At 42.8% G+C, this 23,079-nt stretch overlaps 1 protein-coding gene across 1 annotated transcript in view; it reads left to right on the top strand.

Moving 5' to 3' along the window:
• Nucleotides 1–17,129, top strand: part of LOC306780831 (chemokine-like protein TAFA-2) — a 69,976-nt gene extending 52,847 nt beyond the window's left edge. Inside the window, exons 3-5 of the mRNA XM_079273327.1 lie at nt 8,449–8,598; nt 12,816–12,940; nt 16,283–17,129. Of these exons, the coding sequence (XP_079129453.1) occupies nt 8,449–8,598; nt 12,816–12,940; nt 16,283–16,294 (287 nt within the window). The 3' untranslated portion in view covers nt 16,295–17,129. The remainder of the gene's footprint in view (nt 1–8,448; nt 8,599–12,815; nt 12,941–16,282) is intronic.
• Nucleotides 17,130–23,079: the final 5,950 nt, after the last annotated feature.

The raw sequence follows: 23,079 nt of genomic DNA, 5'->3' as shown, positions 1-23,079 counted from the left end.
GCAACAAATACCGACGCCCCTTGGCGTCTGATACCCACGCACAAGGCACCCTATATCGTCTGTGTGAGACACACGGGGGCTTTCAAGTAATGCAATGTAAACCATTGTACACCTGTGTTCATATAGGACACAGGTGTAAGAGACCGGTCTTGGTGCCCTAAGTTACGTTAGTGATGTCTGTGACGTGTTATCCATACTCGCGTTACATTGTTTAGTTTACTGTCCAGTCTCTCAAAGAGAGTAAACAGGGTGGTAGCGAGCCATTTATCTCGATCTGTGAAACGACACCTCTACAACAGAGTGACATAAACAACGACCATAACTCTCTCTCACACACTCTCACACACACACACACACACACACATACACACACACACACACACACACACACACACAGTACGTACACAAACACACGGCAACCTGTTAAAGTGAAATACACAGAGCTTGACGTTTACGAGTGTCGGTCCTCATTCCTTTGACAGGCAAAGAATTCAGACAGAATGAAATCATCATCAACATGGCCGCGGTGCTATAGATCTCTCCTCTACTCTCTGTTCGCTGACTGACAAAGAGAAACCCGGAGGAGGGGCTGTTGTCTGGACTGGATTCAATCATTGTGTCTCTGTGTCTATACTGGTTTGCCAGAATGACCAGAGAAGGAGAGAAGAGAGACTGAAAGAGGAGAAGAGAGAAACGCCAGCTTCAGTCGAGAACAAAATGCAAAGAGGCATGGCTCTGAGCTCCCCCACAACTCTGCACATTATAACTGTGGGAGGGGATAGAAGATGTAAATACTCCCGTGGCTGGATGGGTTTCTGAATTCAGAGAGAGCGTGGGAGGGGAAAAATAGAGATGAAGGCGACCTGGACATCCCCAAGGGCTTGTGAAAAGTCACCTCCACCTCTAACAATTAACACGGCTTAAAACATGAGGGCCTCATGCACGAGCACCCACACACACACACCCATATGCCGCCACAGGTTAATGGCTGAGTGGTAATGCTGCGTTAATACATCTGAGCATATTAACAATTTATACCCAATTCACCGCCCTAATATCTCGCCTGAAGCACAGATTAGTATAAATCGTCTGCTGTGGGGTGGTGGCGATGGTGGTGGCGGGGCTACAGCTACGTCATGACACGCCATGTGTGTCACCAGGCCCGTCCTGTCGCATGAACTAAGATCTTGTATGATATAGCAGGAGGACTGCGGGAGAGATTATTCCCTTGTCAGTGCTGCATTAAAACCGCACTGGAGATAGGTGACGGAGAACAAGCTGGTGTCCTATCAGTGGAGATGAGTAGCACAGGGATGGGTGGGTGGTGGTGGACGGAGTGTTTTTACAGATGGAGTGGTTCAGCAGGCAGCTCGTCACATCCTTAATGACACAATTGTCACTTTGTTGAGGTGAAAGAGAGACGGGAACAGTGACAGCGGAGTGAATTCAAGTAGAAAGATGAGTATTTGAGGATGATTTTGTTTTCCCGTTCAGACCTAAATTCCGATGAGCCAGATACCACTGTTTCATTCACTCCCTTTCGCTCCCTATTTATGTCGCATTGTGAGCAGGAGCCGCCACAGTGAGGAAACAGTTTCCAATTGTGGTCGGTCTCTCACTCGGTGTTGCTGAGCTGAGGGAAGGTTTGTGATAGGACAGCACGTTTGAACATGCTGTGCAGAGCGGCCTCTACTTGCAGTATGCACAGTGCGGTGGCAGTTTTGATCGACTTCCCCAATTCTTTTGGTACACAAATGCTGGATATCACATTATGCAGCTGCTTCAGCTTTCATTCACATAGCTATGCATCTTTATTGCAGATACGAAAGTATTTTGGTGCTCTTTTATTTACTTTGGAACTGGAGACCACCAGTTTCCTCCAAACCTTAACCATCGCGGGAAAAGATTTTTATTATCTTATTATTTATTATTTCAACGTGTATTTGTTACAGTTTTTCCAAATACAATATCTGATGACCACCAAGCCAGCAGTTTACGTATGAGCGGCACTGGCTTTAGTGAATTGTGTTCTCTATCATTATGTTTCAGCTGGTTGTGTCTTCATGTTTATTTCATTGGACAAAATATGGAAAATAAGCCATGTGATGCCACTTTGCTTTGGGAGGGAGGGAGCATAAGAACAACTCAAATCAAATATGCTATATTGGCATGAAGGTAGTAACAAGGACAATGTTGTCAAAGCGTGAAGTAATAACGAGTCTGAGGAGACAAAGAAGATAAACTGAACTGATAACTTGCTTTGATGGTTTCAACTGTTTGGAGTGGTTCTCTGGGCTGCACACGTGGAGAACAGACCCAAGCCAGCCTGTTTTTAAATCTGCAGTTTATTTTTGTTTTGCCCAAATGATGATTATGCCTCATGAGGTTAAACAATATAAATGCTGGTTGTTTAAAATATTGGTACAAGACCCTTTTGTAAAGCCAATAACAAAAAGCTTCAAAGGTGAAGGCATACTGCAGTACATTCTTAGCTGTGCTGAGCTTGGAATAAACCATTAAATATGCACAAGTGTGTCGTGACAAGTGCCATGCTTGCTCGTCCTCTTCCTTCTTGTGTTTTTACCCTGCTGGTCTCAAAGGTTATAATAACAGGGTTATAATTAGTGTGTGAGACGAGTCAAGCTTCTCCGGGGGCTGCCATTGATCAGTCTAGTCGTCCAAACAACACACACACACACGCACACACAGGACGTACAATGCCAATATTAGTTCATATCCAAAAGTAATTAATGGTGAAAAGAAAAAAAATAAAGATCTTCCACTTTGAATACCTTTACTTATATCTCTAAAATGAAAGAGAGAAATATTTGTCTCCGCTACTTGTTATGCATTTTTTATCTTTTAATAAGAAAAACGAGGTGGACATGATGTGGCAGTAGATGAGGAGAGAGGTGGGATGGACTTGTAGAGATGCAGAAAGCTTTCAGGGAGAACAGAAAACAGGGTTGAGGAAGAAAAGACAGTAGTGGTCGACTGTGCGTGCATCCCTTTCTCTCAATGCTCATTTTCTTGGCAGGCTATCAAACTGAATTTTAATTTGCTGCGTGTTTGCGATTCATAAGGAATGGTGCCATCTCAGAGGCCAATGTAATCTAATTATTAACACAAATGCATGGCCGTACATGCACTGATAAGCACACACACACACACACACACACATGCACTGAGAATCGTACATTGTAATAGAATTAATTTGGCAGTCTGAAGTGAATTTCCATTTCAAAATATGCTCTTTGTGAAAAGAACACGATGGGCCTTGGGGAAATACTGAAATATTTATACGAAATATGTGATTAATATAGTGCATCTATACGCACCATGGATACATTTAGTAATTTGAAGCATAATTTTCACTGAGTCAGTTATTTAGGGCTGCGGCCACAAGTTCAGGTAGTTTTTTAGACATATTGTATATTTTGAAAAAAAACCTCCACAACAGCTGATTTTGTTTCCACAGCAGTCATTTTTCGGTCCTGGCTGCTTTGTGCGCTCAACATAGTAAAGCAATGTATTAAATGATGAGGAATCCACACATGACAGCTCATTCAGTCATTCTCATGAAACACATGACCAAAACGTTTCTTCACCTTCCCACAGAGAGTGCCCATGACACTAAAACATCTGTCACATCTGCTCCATCTGCATAACTGCCCATAGACATGAATCACACAAAAGAATACCGATATCTTAATATGACTCTTTGTGGCTTTTATACATATTCTGGAGGAAATAGATCAATGGACTGTGCTCATTCATAGATGTTTGTGATGCTCATTCCTTATTGGCGGGAGAAAACACAGCAAGGAGAGGAGCAGGCTGCTGGCACAGCTGTGAGACAAAGATAGGCTTCGTACCTGGTCAGACCAGAAAGTGGTACAGCAAAATCCATACGCACATTCTCACCAAATATGTAGAAATGCCAGCTCGGTGTCAGAGTGGCTACTCGCAGGCTGTCCAGTTTCTACCACTGGTTGTGGCTACTTATGGATATGAAGAGTAATGCTCTGGTGGTGAGGCTTCTCATTTGGCAGAGGAGGGTTGTAACGGTGGATGGCGCAACATGTGTGTGTGTGTGTGTGTGTGTGTGTGTGTGTGTGTGTGTGTGTGTGTGTGTGTGTGTGTGTGTGTGAGAGAATCTCTCGCCCCCAGAGAGAGAGAGGCCCCCAGTGGTGGGAATGACACTTAAAAGAAGTACCCCGCTGGGACCAAGAGAGCTATCTCGGAGCTTTGTGTGTCAGCAAAACCACACACACACACCGACACACACACACACACACACACACACGCAGAGGGCAATCTGTCCATCTGTTAGTCTGACAGTAGGACGTCATCTTGAGCAAATCGGGTTAACAGCCACTGCTGTGTTTAGAGAAGCAGGGATAACAAGTTCCCATGTCATGGAGAGATAGAGAGGGGGGAGAGACAGTGTGAGAGAGAGACACGGCGAGAGAAGGGGGAACAAATATAAAGTGTTAAAATGTCTCTGATTTAGCGCTTGTGATTGAGGATAATGGTTTGCTACCCTGCTGAGTTTGCTGTGCGGAGGTAAGAGCAAGAGAAATAAATGGGGTGCTGGAGTGGCTAAGAGAGGTTGTGAAAGGAGGGGGTCATTTATGAAATGGCAGTAGGATGAGCTGAGATAGATGGAGGAGATGAGGAGGAGGAGAATGGAGGAGAGCAGAAATGGTTAGACGAAGTGTTAGAGAGATTGCAAAGTAAGATATGCGCCATATATGAAATAGAAAGAGGGTTGCAGTCGCACCTATTAAAAATGGATGATTTTTAAGTGTAGTTTAGCATCATTAGTCTCTCTCTCTCCCACACACACTCTAACTCACACACTCACTCACTCTCTCTCACACACACACGAGTTAGTCAATGGTGAGGATTTATTTCTCTCGAGATTGTAACACCTCTCTGCGTGTTTACATCTTTTTATTTTAGCAGTACGTAAACAAATGCACACACAGTGTGATAAAAAGAACAGCTTTTGTGAGAGCACACTAAACACTGTTTCCTGAGAGTACTGATCAATTTCCCTGTCATATCTTTTATGTATTTTACCCGAAAATCCCGTCATGCTCCATGTAAAAGAGTCAATTTGTTTTATAGGACAAATATAAAATCCAACCAACATAAAGCCACAGTACAAGTCCTTCAGGTCCACCAAGCCAGCCAACAAAAGCAGCAGTGACATGTGTAACAGCCGGTGTATTTGGGCATTTACTGCGACACTGGAAACATATCACACGTATTGAGATTAATGTTGAGGCAGAGTACATGAGTCCACACTAAGAGCCTAACAGAAGCAAATACTGTCAGTTTCCCTTTTATCAAATGTGAAATCAGTACCGTTTAAAAAAAAAAGAAGACACATTGAGTCCTACATTCTTCTACAAAATCCATCGTTCCCAGAATATTCTTTGAAGATTTTCATAGATTAAAGGCTGATTTGGAGGATTAAAACCACAACCAGACCCCAGACAGCTGATTACAGTGAAAAAACAAAACATGAATAGCAGCAATCAAAACGATTATAATAATCAAACAGTTTTGGTCAGTGGGGCTTCATCGCTCAATTTACCACTTCTTTCGTTTTTCTGTCTGTGATTTTAAAACCATTCCTGCCACCTGGCAGCAGTAATGGTTTAATTAAAAGTTGTCAAATGAACTTTACACAGTATTACCTTGAACATGCAGTTACAGTATGCGTTAAATAAAGCAGGACAGCCTGTTGTAGATTTGCATATCAAGCAGTGCCAAAATAATCACTCAACCATTCTATCATAAGGATCCAGCTTATATTTAGTTCACCATGTGGTCCATATTGAAGAAATTGTTTGCCATCTATTAACATTCATTTGCTTAATCGAGCGTCAATGAACTTTTACATCCCTCCAGTAAAGTCCTCACACCCCCATCCCCTCATTATTCCTCTATGCTCAGCTCAGTGCTCCGCCGCTCTTACTAATGCTGAGTCAATTACTACTGCAGGTGCTGAGCCTAAAAAAGGGCTGTGAGGTGTGTGTGTGTGTGTGTGTGTGTCGATGGGGGTTGGGGTAAGGTGTTTACTCTTTGTGTGTTGATTTCCCTGAGCCGAGTGTCAGGCAACAAGATTGTCAAACTGTATATAGATAGAAAGAGGGAGAGGGCAAATGGCAAAATGAGAGGTATTAGTATCAAACAAAACTAAAACTCAAAGCTAAAGCCCAATAGTAATCTTTAGAGGCTGCAATTTCAGACCAGGGCATGACAGTGTTGGATGGCATGAATGGCAGACTGTTGATTTGGATATTCTTCCAGCTTTGCGACGAAAGGAGGTAGAAATGTCAAAGTGATCTCAAGAAATCTGCAAATTCAAAAAGGTTCTCCCTCTGGGGGAAGCCACATGTAATCAGCTCGCTATATTGTTCAAAATCTAGTTTGAGAGCAGTTATTTGAGGTTGAAATTAGAAACGTTGGTTTAAGAGTATCATCAAAGTAACTACAATTCATTCTCTGGGGGAGAGAAACTAATTTCAATTTCATGGCAAACTGGCCATTAATTAACTTGTCATGAGTACAAACTTGACAATTTGACCTGAAGTCGGTGTTTGAGTAAATATGTCAAACCAAAAATGGAAAGAGATCTTGTGGGGATGATAAAAGTGTGACCTGATGTGTGGGAATAGAAAAAAGTGAGAAAATACAGTTGACCATGTGACCTGAGGCGAGTCAGAGGAAAGCCGGGGTCACAAATGAAACTCTGCCCGATGGTTGTGCCAAAGCAAAGGAGACGCGACCATCTTACTGTAGGATTCATTCTCAGAGTCCCATTATCATTGACACCAACTTTTGTGGGCAATTTGTGTGATGAGATATCTTTCTGTGGACCAAAGTGTTGGACAGATGGGCGGATCAATCCACCATCATCACAATCCACTGCTAGCGGATCACAAGGAGAAATGCGAGGGCCTGAGAGAAGGCTGAGAGGCAGACACACAGTGGGTGGGATATTCCACTGTGCTTTTTCACTGAGATGTTAATTGGACTGGGCTTTGCAGGATTGCTGCTTTGTCTTTTTCTCATTAAGAACTTTTCAAATCTCTGTTAGCCTGTTTAACATATTCATACTCTGTCTTTCACTTTGGCTCGCCGCACTTTTAAATACTCTTTGGACTGAGCGGAGTCATTGTTTTCTGCCTTGGTTGTCATTGCCACGCAGTGTGCACCCTTTGCTGTATTATGGGCAGACTCTTTTGTAATGGAAATACCAGCAACTTCCAACAACGGTGTCAAAAAAAATCGAAAAGCACACACCAGACTTTGACTGTTGCAACTATAAGACCGTACAAACATGCACGCGTACGTTCACGAACACAAACAGCGCAACAAACGCTGCACAAAAGCAAAGGCAAGCGTAGCTGTAACAGTATACGTGGTAGGTCGTAACAAATTGGTGCACACACACACACACACACACACTCAGTATTCCTGCACACAGTGCTCTTGACAAGGCCTATTGTTTGTCCTTGACATTTTAAAGTATTTGATGAAAGGCTGGCATGTGTTGACATCATCACAAACCGTCAAAAGTGATTTCTTTGTTCCTTCTCTTAGTCGACTCGGGGGACTTCTGTGCTCGGGGTGGACTTGTTGTTAATTAACCACACAGTTGTGTGATGGAAGTGTGTGGATACATAAATGTGCACATAAAGAGGTAGCTATAGAAGGAGTGAAGGGGCTTCCTATATAACCCTTCATTATTATTAAAGCTAATTCTCTCTTGGAATAGCTACATCGTACAATCAAATCCGTACGTTGGATACAAACATTGGTTGTTTTTCTCTCTTTCAATTACCGAGTTTCTATTCCCTGTGTATTACAGAAGGGCCACAAGAGCCTGAACATGCATTTTTCATACAGATCCTCTTAGTGAAGGAGCAGCTGTGGCTCAGCAGCCATGCAGTAAGAAACTGGAGCTTCCAGATTTGCTGTGTTTGTGTGCGAGTGTCTGTAAGCCAAATATGAACTATTTTTACATGGGTGCATGGTTTGATTTGTGCTGCTCTTTTGTGGCTTCCTATCTGATTATGGACTCATAACCCTCAATTGGTCTTTCACTCCGTTTCATTATTCAGTCTGATATCATGTTCATGTTGCCATTTTTTGTTTGGCAAAGGGATGGTTGTTTTGTCTGTGACTTGCACATCTGTCCTGTCAAAAGTGAATTTGTCTTGGTTTGTCTTGGTTGTTTTTTACTTGGGCAGTGATTCATTGGTCTGGAACCAAGTTAGTGTTATAACAAAATGTCTGTCTTCTCCTTCTGTCTGCACACTTAATGTTAATGTTTGATGCAAGATCACTTGTTGGGTTAAACACTAGTGTAAATGAGCCTGGTGCAAAATGAACACAGTGTCTCTCTCTCTCTCTCTCTCTCTATTCCAGTGCATGTGAAGGCAGGGACGTGCGAGGTGATCGCTGCCCATCGCTGCTGCAACAAGAACAAGATCGAGGAGAGATCTCAGACTGTCAAATGTTCCTGCTTCCCTGGACAGGTCGCTGGCACCACCCGGGCCATGCCCTCCTGTGTTGATGGTATGAACTACTTTTCGTGTGCACGCATTCATTTGCACGCTCCCGCATCAGAATCAGAATGCCTTTTAAAATGTTTTCATGTGGATTAATACGTTTTCATGGTATGATGATGGAGTATAGTGTTAATATATAGTGTTATAGTTGCTAATTTGTTCGATTTTGTGACTTGGATTACCCGATTGGTGCTTAATAGGGGTGCAAAGCTTAACAGTTAAATATTGTAAATTCAATACAAGCTCTTTTGCCGTCCGACAAGCAGTTCTGACGGAGTGAACTGGCCCTTTAAATCCTGGTTATTGAAGCCATGACAGGCTGTTTTTCAGGGACATGCGCCGACACAGTGTAAATGCCAAATTCAGGAGGATGACCTTGACCCGGGTAAAAAAGTTAGCAGCATTTTAGTGGAAACAATCTGAAAATCTCATTCATGCAGGTGCATAGAACGGCCATTATAACCTGATTTCTTTCACCTTTACTCTCCCGATATGCTCCCAACCTCCTGATGTGCTTCATCTTTCAGTATTCCTTATCTAATGTACGTGTGTGTTTGTTGGAGAACTGATGGATTAGCTCTGCCAGCGTTGTTGCTGCCTGGATTCTTTAACAGCTACCTCAAAGAGCAGAGCCTTTTCTGCCAAATCTAATTTTACAACCATTTGCTATAAATGTTCAATACCGTCACAGTGTCTCTGACTGGAATATACCATCTGGCCGGTCGTGACGCAATAATCCTCACGAATGTGGCACCCAAGAACATAGCTAAGTGTTATTTGACCCATGAGTTTCACTTTGAAATGTTTTATTACGTCATGCTGCATACATTTGTCCATTTTAAACATTTGCTCTGGTGTGTGCTACACCCGTCTGAAACTTGGATAAATGACTGGCATAAACGCCGACAGATGTCAATACTCTATTGGCAGTATTGGTTGTGTACTGGTGGACAAAATACTGGTTGGCAGTGTCCTTGTAGCCACTGGTGCATGGAACCAGACGGCAACCGCCGTATCTCAAAAATGTAAACTAACATGGACGTCCTCAAACTTGCATTATTTCAGACGGCCATCAGGGAGAAACTCATCTTGTTGCAAAAACAAGTCTCATTGTATAAAATCAATGAGGAACTGACCCTAATTCACAATTGATTTATTACCTCAGTAAACATTGTGAACATTGGTTTATGGTCTCGATTGCTAGTTTCAAGTCCTCTTCAGTACAGCACGATGTTCGTTTAGTAAGTTATGGTCCCATTTAGAGTAAAACAGACCATAAAGCAGGGCGTGCTTTAGGGAGTAGCTACCTTAGGATTGACAGGCCGCTGTCACGGTCTGGGAGCTGGCTGTGTTTTCGTCTTACAACTTTAACCCTTTCACTGTGTGTTTCACTTCATGACAGTTCATTGTAACGTTTGGGCGCATAAAAATACCTTATTCATCGTATAGTTGTGCTTCGCTCCACCCTCTCGTGTCACTTCTTGTTGCTGAAAAACAAGATAACGGCAGACCAGGATGGTATACAGTCTATGGAACAGAATCAGACAAACAGTTGTTGAGCAATTCAGAGGAATTGCAAAGATAAAAGAAGGTTACATTGCACACACAAACAAATCAGAAATAATGTAATGCTTACTCCAGCTATTACCCTAATACACCTTAAAGAATAGAAAAACCTGAATCTGAACTATTCTAACAATAAAAGTAATCTGTGCTTCACAACCAAGCAAATAACGCAAACGACACACAAATGTAATATAACAACATCTAATATAACAGAATGACTTCTTAACTGAGAGGCAGAATAGGGGAAATGCTCCATGAGGAGGCATTCAGTGGTTATATTGACCACTTGAGTCAATTTTATGTGAACATAAACAGACCACCAACATGAATCCTGCAGAAAATATTAGAATCTCCAGGAACTGTTGTCTCTCCGGAGCTGCTTTGCTGACAATGAATGAAGGGTTGATTGTGATTTTTAAACAGAAACGAGCTTCGTCTCACAGTAGTGCACAAACCAGTGCCTGCAGCTGTAAGAGTGGCATTTTAAGAAATCACAGACTGCAGTCTCTGCGGCTCTCTTGTTTCTTGCCAATGGATTTCATGCTAAAACTCTAAATCGCTTTGAAAGGTATTTAAAGTCAACAAATGAGGAAATGCAACTTTCACTTTGTTTAATGTGCTGCTGCCTGTGTTGTTAAGCAGGCTTTTCCCGGTGAAATACAGTTTAAATTAAAAAAAAAAACTGAATTAACTGCGTCTACATGTTAGAGTTATATCTGGTGGAGCTGAGTCACTTTGTTTCTATACTTTGGGGGAGTTTAATCTTGAACACGGCATCATATTTTATATACTGATTACATGTCTTGTTTGCAAAATTTTGATCTTAAAAGTAACTGCAACTGTCAGATAAATGTGGTCGAGTTGAAGTATAAGGTAGCATAAAATGAAAATATTCAAGTAAAGTACAATCAACTCAGAATTGTGTAAATGTACTAAATTGCGTTCCACCACTGCTTAATATATGAGGGAATCATGTCTAAGTGCTCACAACTCTATCCACTTAGAGAGGGTTGACATACAACTCTTAAATTGCCTGAGGATATGACATCAATATTGAGCTGACACAAATTCTGACAGACCACATAATGATGACTTGATGAAAGTCGGCCTGGGCTTTGTATACTGGGACTTCTCTGCTCAAAGCGGTTATCTGCAATATCTCATTACTAAGAAATCCCCAGAATATTCCTCAAAGTGTCTCTAATCTCCTGGGAATTATGCCACAGGCTGTTTTCTGAGAATGTGTTTAGTTTCTAAGTTGGAGTGGCAATTACTGAAATCCTTACATGTTATATGGTAACTGACTGTGGCTAAAAGTCTTTAGAGTGACAGATAAATAAAGGGCAATAATATGGACATTGTTCATACGTTTGCACATTCAGTCTGTCAGCTTTCATGAGGTGAGTGTTATTCCCCTTTCATCAATCACCTTGTTCGTGATGAGTCTGGTCTTTCGAAGCTTTTTCCCGTTTTGTCTTTCCTAAAGAAAAAATTAATTTCTATCTGATTTGACATGTTGAGAACAAATTTACTTTCAAACCCTAAAAGATGACATCATATCCCAGCTGTCTCACGCATATCTTGCCTCCAGTTTTGTCCTTTGAATTGAAAATGTAAATGGTCCCTTCTGTGCTGATTAAACCCACAAGAATCTCGTGCCCATGCATGCAGTAACAACTTGATTCATTAAAAAGCTAAATGAGACAACGTGCAATGGAATCAGACTTATAGCAAATAAATCATGAATCACATGGAGCATGTGATTTAAACTGAAGCTGCCGCTCCACTGAAGAGACCACAAGTTGTAGTCGACTAATTGAGTAGTAGATTGACAGATATGGAAAAAACATTTTAATCAATTAATCGTTAAAGTTGTCATGCCAAAATGGCAGCTGTTTTCAGCCTCTTAAATAGGGAGATTTCCTGCTTGTCACTGTTTTATATCAAATTAAACTAGACATGAATCGATACTGATAGCGGATTTCACGCCCGTGGCTAAGTGGAGAGCAGAAGATCGGCGGTTCAATCCCCGGCCCCGCTAGTCGCATGTCAATGTGTCCTTGAAGCAAGACACTTAACCCCAAATTGCTCCCGTAGCTGTGCCCACGGTGTGATCGAATCTGAATTGTAAGTCGCTTTGGATGAAAGCGTCTGCTAAATGACTGTAATGTAATGTAATAATCTTATAATACTGACTCAAACAGCTGGATCGAGTATCAGTGACAATATGCCAATCTGGTATCGGATACCAAGCCTGATGTTGCACATCTACTGATGCTAGTCTCGTCCAGAGTGGGGCATGCGGCTTATTAATTGAACACTTGTATCGGATCGGTACTCGCAATCAGCGGAAGCCCAAGTATCACTTTCTGTACCGGGGGTTGAAAAAGTCGGATTGTTGCATCGCTATATTAAACTAAAATCAATCATGACAATGATGATTGATTGCAGCTTTACTACCAATTGTCTATCTTGATGCACCCAACTCCTAATTTATGCAGCCGTCGTGGCTGGAAACAAACATTTTGTTGAAATTCCCAAATACACGGTATTGAAACACACGAAAGCACGAAATGGAAACTCCCACAAACATCGAGTCCTGTCATTACCAAACTAAATATTTTCCTCCCTCTCCTCTCTCCCCCCCCCCCCGCCCAGCCTCCATCGTAGCTCAGAAGTGGTGGTGTCAGATGCATCCGTGTATGGATGGTGAAGAGTGTAAGGTTCTCCCAGACCTCACAGGATGGAGCTGCAGCACAGGCAACAAAGTCAAGACCACAAAGGTTGGTGTTCACACAATGTCTCCCTCTGTAATATCTCAACTTCTCTCTCTCTCTCACACACAAACACTCCTCTCATCCCTCTCCCACATACATGCATGCACATACAAGATCAGACCAGCCACCAAGTGACCCACTTCCACCTGTTGACCTGAATCCTGTCTCCATCCCTTACACTCTTCTCTCTTTTTCCCTCCACATCATTGTGTTTCTCATCCAATTCATCTCTCTTTACTTTCTCATCCTGCCCATCTTGGATCTAACATCACACAGTCTCTGAAGAAAAAACAAGGCCAACAGGAACGAGGAAAATAGAACACACACTCACTCACACACACAGGCAGAGAGAACATCGCAATTCCCTTCACTCCCACTTGCCCTGCTTCTGACTGGCACGATCTGACTCGATGCAAAAACAACGCACCAAGCGGATACACTAGAGTGGTAATTGTCCTCGGATAGTTTTTTTTACGCTCCTGTTCGCCCATAACACAGTATGTGCGGTTTGGGTGTGTGTGTTCTTACTTGTATTTCCTCAATTTCCAAGTACCGTCCATTTGTCTGTCTTTATGCGTGTGTGTGTGTGTGTGTGTGTGCGTAGGTGTGGATGTACATTAGCCCTGTTGGCTTCTCCTCAGTGACTTGACATGAGCAGACTCTCGGCTGCCTGTTATGGGAGGGAATTTGTTCGGACTCACCTCTTGTCACTGTATGCTTCTGTTTCTAAACTCCATCCTTCTCTCTGCCTTCTCGTCTTCCATTATTCATGGCGGGTGCAGACCTTTGTTTTCTGCCTAAATAATGGATTGAAGGCGTGGTCAGTGGAGAGTGCATGTCCTTAAGTAAAGCAGAAGACAAGTGCAGGCTCCTCTCTCTTTCCCACTCTCTCTTTCCTGAAAGTCCTATACACCTGGTTGATTAAGGATTCCTCCCCTGCTTTTTCCTCCGCTCACCTCTCACCTAGCAAAGTGGATCTCACACCCTCAAGTTACGCTCTTTCCTTCTCACTCTGAAATACTTTTCCGCTGTGCTGGCACAAGCTCAAATATGTGTTAGCCTCTTCGTAAGTGTTACTGAACTTTCCGCAATCACTTCTCAGATCACAGTGCGATAAAGAGACAAAGAGACGGGAATAGAAAAAGACAGAGTGGTATTGGAGTGTGTGCAACGGGCATAATTGAAGAAAGAGGCACACGAGGGTTGATCAGATATGTAATTTCTGAATATGCGAGTGTGCCGTTCTGAAGTCGATTCATATATCTGATCTCATGCATTTAGTTTTATCAAACCCAAAGTGGGCATTCGTAATCTCCTGAGCGAGATCAAAGCAAACCAGAGTCAGCCAAGCGTCGCTTTATCATCGACTCCGTCGTAGTTTGAAAGAGCACAAATATTTGCTGTCTCTTGCATTCAGGTCTTTGATCAATGATCTGTGTGAGTGTGTGACTGTTGTAGTGTGTGTGTGTGTGTGTGTGTTTACACACCATCTGAGCGTTTTAGCTGATATGTTTGCCTGATGATGAAAAGAGTGATTTTTCTTTCTCCTCTGATGTGGTACGTTGAGGTCAAGATGCGCAGGCATCCAGATCAATAGCATCGAACGCTCTCTTATAGTCCCATTAAGACCCGCTCGTAAATTGAAATTGACGATAGAGTGAGAGAGAACGAGGATGAGAGAGAGAGAGCAGTAAGAAAGGAAGAAAGAGGCAGTGGGAGATGGATGAGAAAGAAAAAAACAGGTGGAGGCAGAGGTGAAAGGAAGATAAAAGAATATTGGAACTGGTCAGCTGACAAGGAGCTTATGCTCGTGTGTCTGGGTACATTGAGCAGGCAAGAACACAAAAGAGGGTTTGGCACTCTGCATCCTTTCCTCCATCCATTCCTGGCTGGGAGCAGAGGAGAGGAGGAGAGGAGGAGGGCAGAGGGAGGAGAGAGGGAGGGGACGGGAGACAGCTCGATCAATGCCGAATAATATCATATGGGTGAGCAGACAGACGCGGCCGGGCTGCCAAGCCACTAAGCTGTCATACCCTGAAAGGCATGTGTGTGTCATTTGCGTACAGTAGATGCACACGCAGCGACACGTCAACGGAGAAATGACAAGGTGTATGTTTCACTTCCTATATAGAAAACTTACTTTACATATTCTGAAAGCACCTTCGATAGAAACAATACAAACAGGGAATCAAGACCCGCGTAAAGAAAATGATAAATAATGGCTTTTCTGAATCTAACTTTGTGTGACTAAGTGAGTCATAAAGAGTAAAATGTAGGACTGTAGGGGACATCTGCCTTTCGGCCATCTGAGCAGCCACTTGTGTAGACAGCTATAGCTTGTGGAATACACAAGAGAAACTCATGGGCCTGGATGTGACACTTGAGATCTAACTACCTACATTTGCTTTCTAATTGGGCACAGAAAATGCCACCTACAGGCATATTCAAACAGGCAAGGGGATGCCCACCTAAAGGGACCTTGAAACACCTTAAAACATGGACGCCACAGAGAGGTGCGTGTGTATCGTGAACTGGCGTGACAACAAACGCCTGCAGTCTCTTTGATCAGGCACAGCAGTAGATGCCTGAAGGCAATGAGATCCGGGCCCAGGAAAGGTGGCCTGGAGCCATAGGAGGCAGATACAGTAGAACAGCTTGGAGATAACGCTCCTCTGAGCCCTCTCAGTGATGGCTGGCCTTCACACTTTGTTAGCATGGCACCTGGGTCGTCCAAAGGACCGGAGTCCCTCGACAGAAAACACAGAGGGGATAGCATGTGTTGGAGCTAACAGGGGAAGCCACTGGGGAAGCACAATGAGAAAGACAAGGCAAGCGGACAAAAACAGTGTAAACGTGGGGAGACTGGTCTACTACATGCCCAAGCACTGGCAGTTACACAGCAATTTGTGTCTGTTTGCTCGTTGGCCGGTTGACGATGTCTCCTAATAGCTTGAAATAAACCAAAAGTGAGTCCATGGGCAAAGAAAATGGAAAGATGGACAGAGGAGATAAAGAGACCATGTGATTAGAGCAGCCGTCTCGACAAACAGACGAAATGACGTGGCAGCGGGCCAGGCGCTGACAGAGGAGACACTGTGGGCCATAATTCAAGCTGTGTCTGGTTTAGTCTCTTGCCAGGAGAGAAAGGACAACGTGCTAGCCACGATGTCGGTGCTCCACCAACATGAATCACTTCCCATTCCCAAATAGCAGACCGTGCGCCAAGTAACTGCATCGTTTCATATGTTCTACTGAAATTGGCTTTCTGTTTCAGGCTTCATCCCAACTTGTTTTTTTTGTTTTTTTGGACTATTTTGAGTGACCTACTTTCTTCTCTCCCTGTTTCAGGTGACCCGATAGTCCTGCCGGTCTGAAGGAGAGCAGAAGTGGCGTTGGAGTTACTTAAATAGCACAATGGACCTATCAGTGGAGGGGGAACCCACTCAGACTTCTTTGAGGAACCAGTAATTGTTTCATTTTTCTGAGGATATCCAAGATGTGGAGGCTGAAGAGACAGGACTCTAATGCCGTCTTCCATCAACTCAAACACAACTGAGTGTCCTTGGTCCTCTACCGCACAGGACCGCATCACCCACAATCCTTCACTGCTTCTACAAACAACGACTTCAACCAAGTGAACTATGACCTACTTGATTAAATGACAAAAAAATACTTTCTTTTCAACAACCTGTATTCTTCATCTCTCTTCTATGGCTTAGTTGTGTTCCATACGCATACTGGGAATAAAGGGGGTCTGGACTTTAGACGACTATCCTGCATTATAAACGTCACTACAAATATGGGGGGTGGAATCCAGAATGGCTGTCTCATGTAGTCGGGATGACACGTTTAAACTTAACTGTGCCACATGTGACACAACTGATGCTGTCAAAGTGTTTCTCAGATCTGATAGTAACCCGTTACTTTTGTTCAGATCTCACCTCCATAAGAGTATTTTACCTTGAATAGTTTGTGGCTTACCACATGCCATTTTCTAAAATGGGGAGACAGTTTGTCAGTCTTCTTTTTGCTTTTGTTTTTTGACAAAGGACAAAATCCTTTCAGGGTGAGGTTAGACTAATACCAAGTAGATGTTATGAAATATTGAAACATGTAAACGTGTAAAAAAAATGGTCCATGGAATCAACGGGGCTGAAAACAAAGTGACGCTCTAATGGTTTTAATATCTGTGTTTTTAAACGCCTGTTAACCGCTATTGAGTACATGTGTCAGTATTATATGAAATGAATAAAACCTTTCAAAAGAAAATACAAATCTCTGCATTTTGTTTTAGCCCGGACTATTAAATGTGAAGATTCAACCAACCATTAGATGCTTGGAGCTAGAAGCATTATCGATAACGTCGGTGTGAGTTGATTTGAAGAAACCTCGAGGCATTAGGAAACTCAAAATCATGAATTGTAACTACTGGTGTTATTGTGTTGGCTCCAAGAGATGTCATCAATAACTGGTGGTTGCTTTCCTGTTATTGTTCTTATTAAATTGTATCATCTTTAGTTCCTGCTTCAAACAAACAGCTCTGAACACTGTCAACTCTTCTGTAACAGATGGAAAAAGCTCTAAATAGTGAAAGCTGTTCTTCCTTTGCCGACCTCTGTGTCGTCGTCGTCGTCGGAGGGACTTTTACTTTTTTACAAAATTCATTTGGCTGAAGTTTTCATCACGGAAATCTCATGCAGGTGAATAAGGAAAAGGAAAACGGTGAGCTGCTCATTGTAGGCAGTCCTCATCACACAGACGCCACTCGATGAGTAAAGGGTACTTTAAAACAACCTGTAGTTTCTCTGTGACTTCAGGGAAGCAGGAGGATTTTCTAGTTCTGTTGTTTTTCCGTCAACTAGAACTCCGGCAGTGGCCATGTTGTCTCGCAGTGCCACAACAGGCTACTGGTAAGCTACACTGTGTTGCCTTTCAGGCGTTTTTTTCTTCTTTAGGTGTGGGTGGAATACAAAATTCTTGGAGAATCGCTGAACCTGCTTTTGATTCTGAAGATCGAGACTTTGCTAGTACTATTACTTTGTCACGTGGCATGCAGCAGGTGACAGTGTTTGTTGTTTTATTTCTTCCAGAAAAGTCTAAATTAATTTTTTTAACAATGAATAGGTAAAACGTCTACATCAGGCAGATAGCGTACTTTGAGGTCATTTATAAAGCGTTGGCGTCACATATCAGTTTAAATCACTGATTCCCCTCTTATTTCAGGCAGAGCCAATTCCACTGTTTTAGTGCCAATCTCGGTCGTAATCCTTTGATAACCACATTTTTGTGATCCATTTTCAAAGGTGTTTGTTGTTACAAAACAATTACATTACCTCTAAATGTTTGTGATTGTTTCACACTTTAAAATTATATTCCACAGGCCTCAAAAATCCAGCATTGTTGGGTTTGTAATGAATAAAGATTGAGAAAAAAAGAGCAAATGCTCCCATTTAAAAATAGCAGTGCCTACTAGTCGCATACACTATGTACTGGACTTCCAATCAGGTCATTTCTTTCCATTTCCCATTTCTACTATCTCTGCAAGTCATTGCTTTTGACAAGTACAACTTGTACAGGGAAACTCTACTAAGTCACAACCCAGGAGGGACAAGTACTGTCATTAAGTATTGCAGGTGAGATGAGGTTAATGTAGGTTTAAATGTAGAACCATTCAAAGACAGTATACACTATGGATAATACAAAACAGCAGAATGAATTGTACTGTAAGCATGAAACTGCCAGTGATAGATGTTGACGCTGACTGGCAGGATGCCACGGCTGTAAACTCGATGAAGGAGATAAAACGAGAGGGTTCAGGCGGGGAGAGTTGCAAACATAATGTTGGGTTTGAAGCTGTGGGCATCTATCTCTTCTCTCCATGACACACATACACTATCTGTGTTGTGTTGCGTTAAAGCTGCCTTTCTGTAAAATGCTTTTCTGATTTGGCTAATCTCCCAGTGGATCCTTCCACTGAGCCTCAACGCGTCGTTAGTGCATGTCATTAAAAGATTACAGAGAATAAACCCTCATACGGATTCTCACATACACACGCACAAGAGGCGAGAAACAGAACACAACTGAGCATGGAACACACTGCTGTGATTGCAGAGAGAAAAGTGTATAAAAAGGGTTCTGACATCAGAATACGACAGCCTCAATGTTTGAGTATTCTTGTTAACTTACCGCAAAGTGTTTCTCAAATTGTGCGTGAATCCAATCATGAATCGAACATGTGCGGCTCTTTCAGAGTCTTCCACTGCACCATTAATATCAACCCACTCCGACAGAAAATATCCAACACTGGCGCTGAAACGAGGTATCAGGCGCCGCTCTAACAGAGTCCTATCCGTCTGGCAGTTCTGATCATCAACACTTGTCAGAAACCGGGCCGCACGGCCATGACAACAGAGGGAGACGCACACAATCGAGCCAATTAACAAATGATTCATTAACTTAAAGGCAGCATACGAGGAAAGCTGAAACCAACGGTGGCGTGTGGAGTCAGTGAGTTCAGCAGTGTAGGTGAGTGCATGAATGCGTGTGTGCAATGTTGTGTGAGTATAGAAACAAATCATAAAGGTCAACCAACCAGTGTTGCTGATGAGCTCAGGTGTTTCCACGTTGCTGATGACCCTCTGCCACGCCCACCTCCAATACCTGCAGGGACAGCAGCCACACAAACACAGCAACAGGCAGACAGGGTCCTAACACACTGCTGCTCAGCACTAATCAAGTTATTTGTGGCGTTACTCCGAACATGCAGGCGATGCTGAGATTAGTCAGTGTGCTTCCTGGTTAACGGTGCTAACAGCAGATGCCCCGGCAGATGCTTCATCCGGCCAAACGGTGTGAGCTGTTATAGATGGCAACACGTCGCCACTAGGATGGTGTTTGAAGGAAGGTGACACATCAAGGGGTGAATAGCATTCCTCAACCCTTCTCTGTTTCATATAGAGCTGAAGTGAAACCAGAACTTCCCTGCTGTTGAATTGAATTGTTTTTTGGACAAAACCACGATGACGTAAGTATCTGCGCTGCCACGCAGTGATGACAGGACTCTGGCTCTGTATAGCTGCCATAATAATGAGTTTAGTGAGATTTTTCCCGGCCTTGCAGGAGTCTAATTAGCTGTGACACTCCTAGACCAATGCTGGAGTGATATCATTTCCAAAAATGAGTCCAGCTATAAATGAGCCAGGGCATATATACGTTTTTTTTCCTAGGCAGTTGGCTAACAGAGGTAAGCGTGGCCTCTCTTTGAAAGGTGGTCTTTATTTCAAGTGAGGAGAATTCATACTCCACAATAATATATTCAGTGCAATCCTGGTGAGAATGACATGCATTTCAAAGAGCAGGCCTGAAATTTACAGAACACAAGACCGGTTTCTTTTTCATAGCTGCTGGAGCTGCAAGAGCTCACCTGCCAAAAGTTTTTTTGAGTACTTTTTTACCAAAAGTTGTCATTTCTAAAGTAAAAAATGTGCCATACTTTTTCCAGCTCAGGCTAGCTGATAATTTAACTCATTTTAGTTGGTGGGCAAAGCATCCAGCTTTCAGGATCTTCTCAGGGTTCTCTGTGCTTTCAAATATTTATGTTGCTCTCCTGCTCACAGTTTCTCTATTGTCTGTTTTGACGGGAGGAACTAGGCCTCCTGCATCGGCTATGCTGCCTCATCCAACCACCGTCACACACTCCAGCTCCTCTTGGTGCTGGCTCCTGGCTTCACCTCGACTTCAGTGCACTTATCTTACCGTATGTACTTTATCATGCTGGACTCACTAAACCAAAACCAAACGTAATCCTATAATCCTGTTGTTGAACTTTTATATCCATTCATGGATCTTCCCCACTGAGGACATTGTGACTTCTCAATCACAAGGGGTCTGACTATGACTCATCAACAGTGGCACCATTTCAGTCAGGTGTGCCTCTTCAGCTAATTAAACTTCACTTGGCAAATGATGTCATGATTAAGAGTGGTATTATGTAATGTTTAATTATCATCATTGTTGTACTAATTATAATCACTCACATTTGCATAATTTGGTGACAATTAAAAGGAGAGGCGTGTAATTTAATAAATAGAAACATGTTGATAACTTGACGTGTTTGACAAGCATGAATATTAAGCCCAATGATTTATTTCTAGTGGGATGCATCATGTGCCAACGGTGTTGCCATTCACAGCATACGCAGATTGAAAATGAACAGCTGTAAGTGTTCGCTTGTCCAATATGAATCAAGCTGTCTTTCTCTAATGACACTCCCCTCTGCTTTTTCGTTATCTCCAGGACAACATTGGAGTTGATATTAAGCAAAAGTTTGCTTAACCCAGTGCTAGTTATCATAGCTGACGAAGTAATAACTATTCTACAAATGTCATTGACATTTCTGGTGACGTTAGTTGGGTTTACACGCACAGAGATTTCACTCAAGTTATCCAGACAAACAGCATAATTGGGACAGAGCACTTTATGTTATTTCTAATAGGAGAGCGATCAGTCGAGAAGGCTGGTTCATTTTGTTCACTTCCAATATAAACATAAAAAATCCATTTTTTAATGGTTACTGACAAAAACCTGGTTAACCAAAGTTTTGCAAAGCAATGTTGTCCAATAATATCCATTTTCAGAGAGCACAAGTGGGTTTGATTCATGTATAGAGGCTGATACCAGAATTGGTGTTAGTTCTGTATTATGGTCACAATTTGACCGAATTGTACCGACAGCTCTCAATGCAAATAGAACTGCATTTATATGGCGCTTTTGTCCAAATCACACACCGATGCCATCGATGGATATCGTGCAGGGAGCTGGCCTGACTATTGGGATCAATTTTGTGTTCAGAACAATGAAATGTTCAACCCAGTGATCCTCGTACGCTACAAACGCTCTTTGTACCTGCAAATTGTGTAAAGCAAAGCTATTGTCTGTTTTGACAAACTTTACAGTCAAATTCTAAAGTTGATGTGAACTGGAAAAATATATCTGAGTTGTTGTTGTTTTGCTACAGCAATTTAAAATCATGTATATATATATATAGTCCACGTACACAACTTGTTAACATATTGTTACCATGTGTTTTTTTAACGTTTTCCAGATTCACTACAGTTCAAGGTACCATGCAGTGTGTGTGGTACACAGGCACACAGCTATAACCCTTCTCTCGTCTGATTCTGACACACAGATAAAGACGTGAGAGGACGGCGAGGAAGTGGAAAGACAAGTAATGGTGGGGGAGTCTTGTGATGTTAGTGCGAAGTGAAGGCCTAAAAATAATATGGCTTCTGTCGTGAGACTTGGAGAACAGAGCCGATCTGAGCAGGTTGCAAATGAACTCAACAGATCAGCGTGACATATAATTCAGCTGAGAGAGAGTGTGTGTGTGTGTGTGTGTGCAAGGTGGATAGCATGCGGGAAGTAAAGGAAGAATGTGTGTGGGACTGATAAGCAGCACAGGCCCAAAGAGTTCCTTACATGGCGGTCTCAAACTGTAACTTTCCTCAAACACACTTCCTGATATCCACACACACAAAGATAACCTCAACCCTGACTGTGTCATTCACGTCAGGGGAAGCATGAAAGGAGGTGCATGCTTCCCTTTTATTCCCTCTGAGTCGCTCCTGAATGAGCCTGAAATATGAGTCACGGTGATTAAGGCCGCACTGATGAATCGCACGGATAACATGACCCCCCCCCCCCCCCCCCCCTCATCTCGCTGCATAATGTGTGTGTACTTGTGTGGCCTTGTAGTATTCATTTCCGTGACATCTAGACTCACAAGCAGGCTGTTGACACATTCTGTCAACAGAGACAAACATAGCCAACCCATGCATTTTGTTTATCGCAGTCAGGCAAGGCTCAAGAGGCGACTGTCACCTGCTGTCATCTATTGGTGTCATAGCCTGCAATAGATGACTGGCAAGCGCTCCCCTTCACTGAGACGTCAGTATGAACCCCGCCCACACCTGCGTAATGCACCTCTCACTGGGATGTGATCGGTAAACACAGTTTTTGAAATTTCTCCCAAATTATTAAGTTGAATGATGTTGAGAGGAGAAGTAGACAATGCAGCTGGTGAATCAGCTGCTCGCCCAGTGAACACACACACGAGCTGATCACAACTTCCACTGCTATTCTTC

The sequence above is a fragment of the Melanostigma gelatinosum genome (assembly GCF_949748355.1).
Source record: "Melanostigma gelatinosum genome assembly, chromosome: 8".
NCBI lineage: Eukaryota > Metazoa > Chordata > Actinopteri > Perciformes > Zoarcidae > Melanostigma > Melanostigma gelatinosum.
This window is presented reverse-complemented; position numbering and strand designations above follow the sequence as displayed.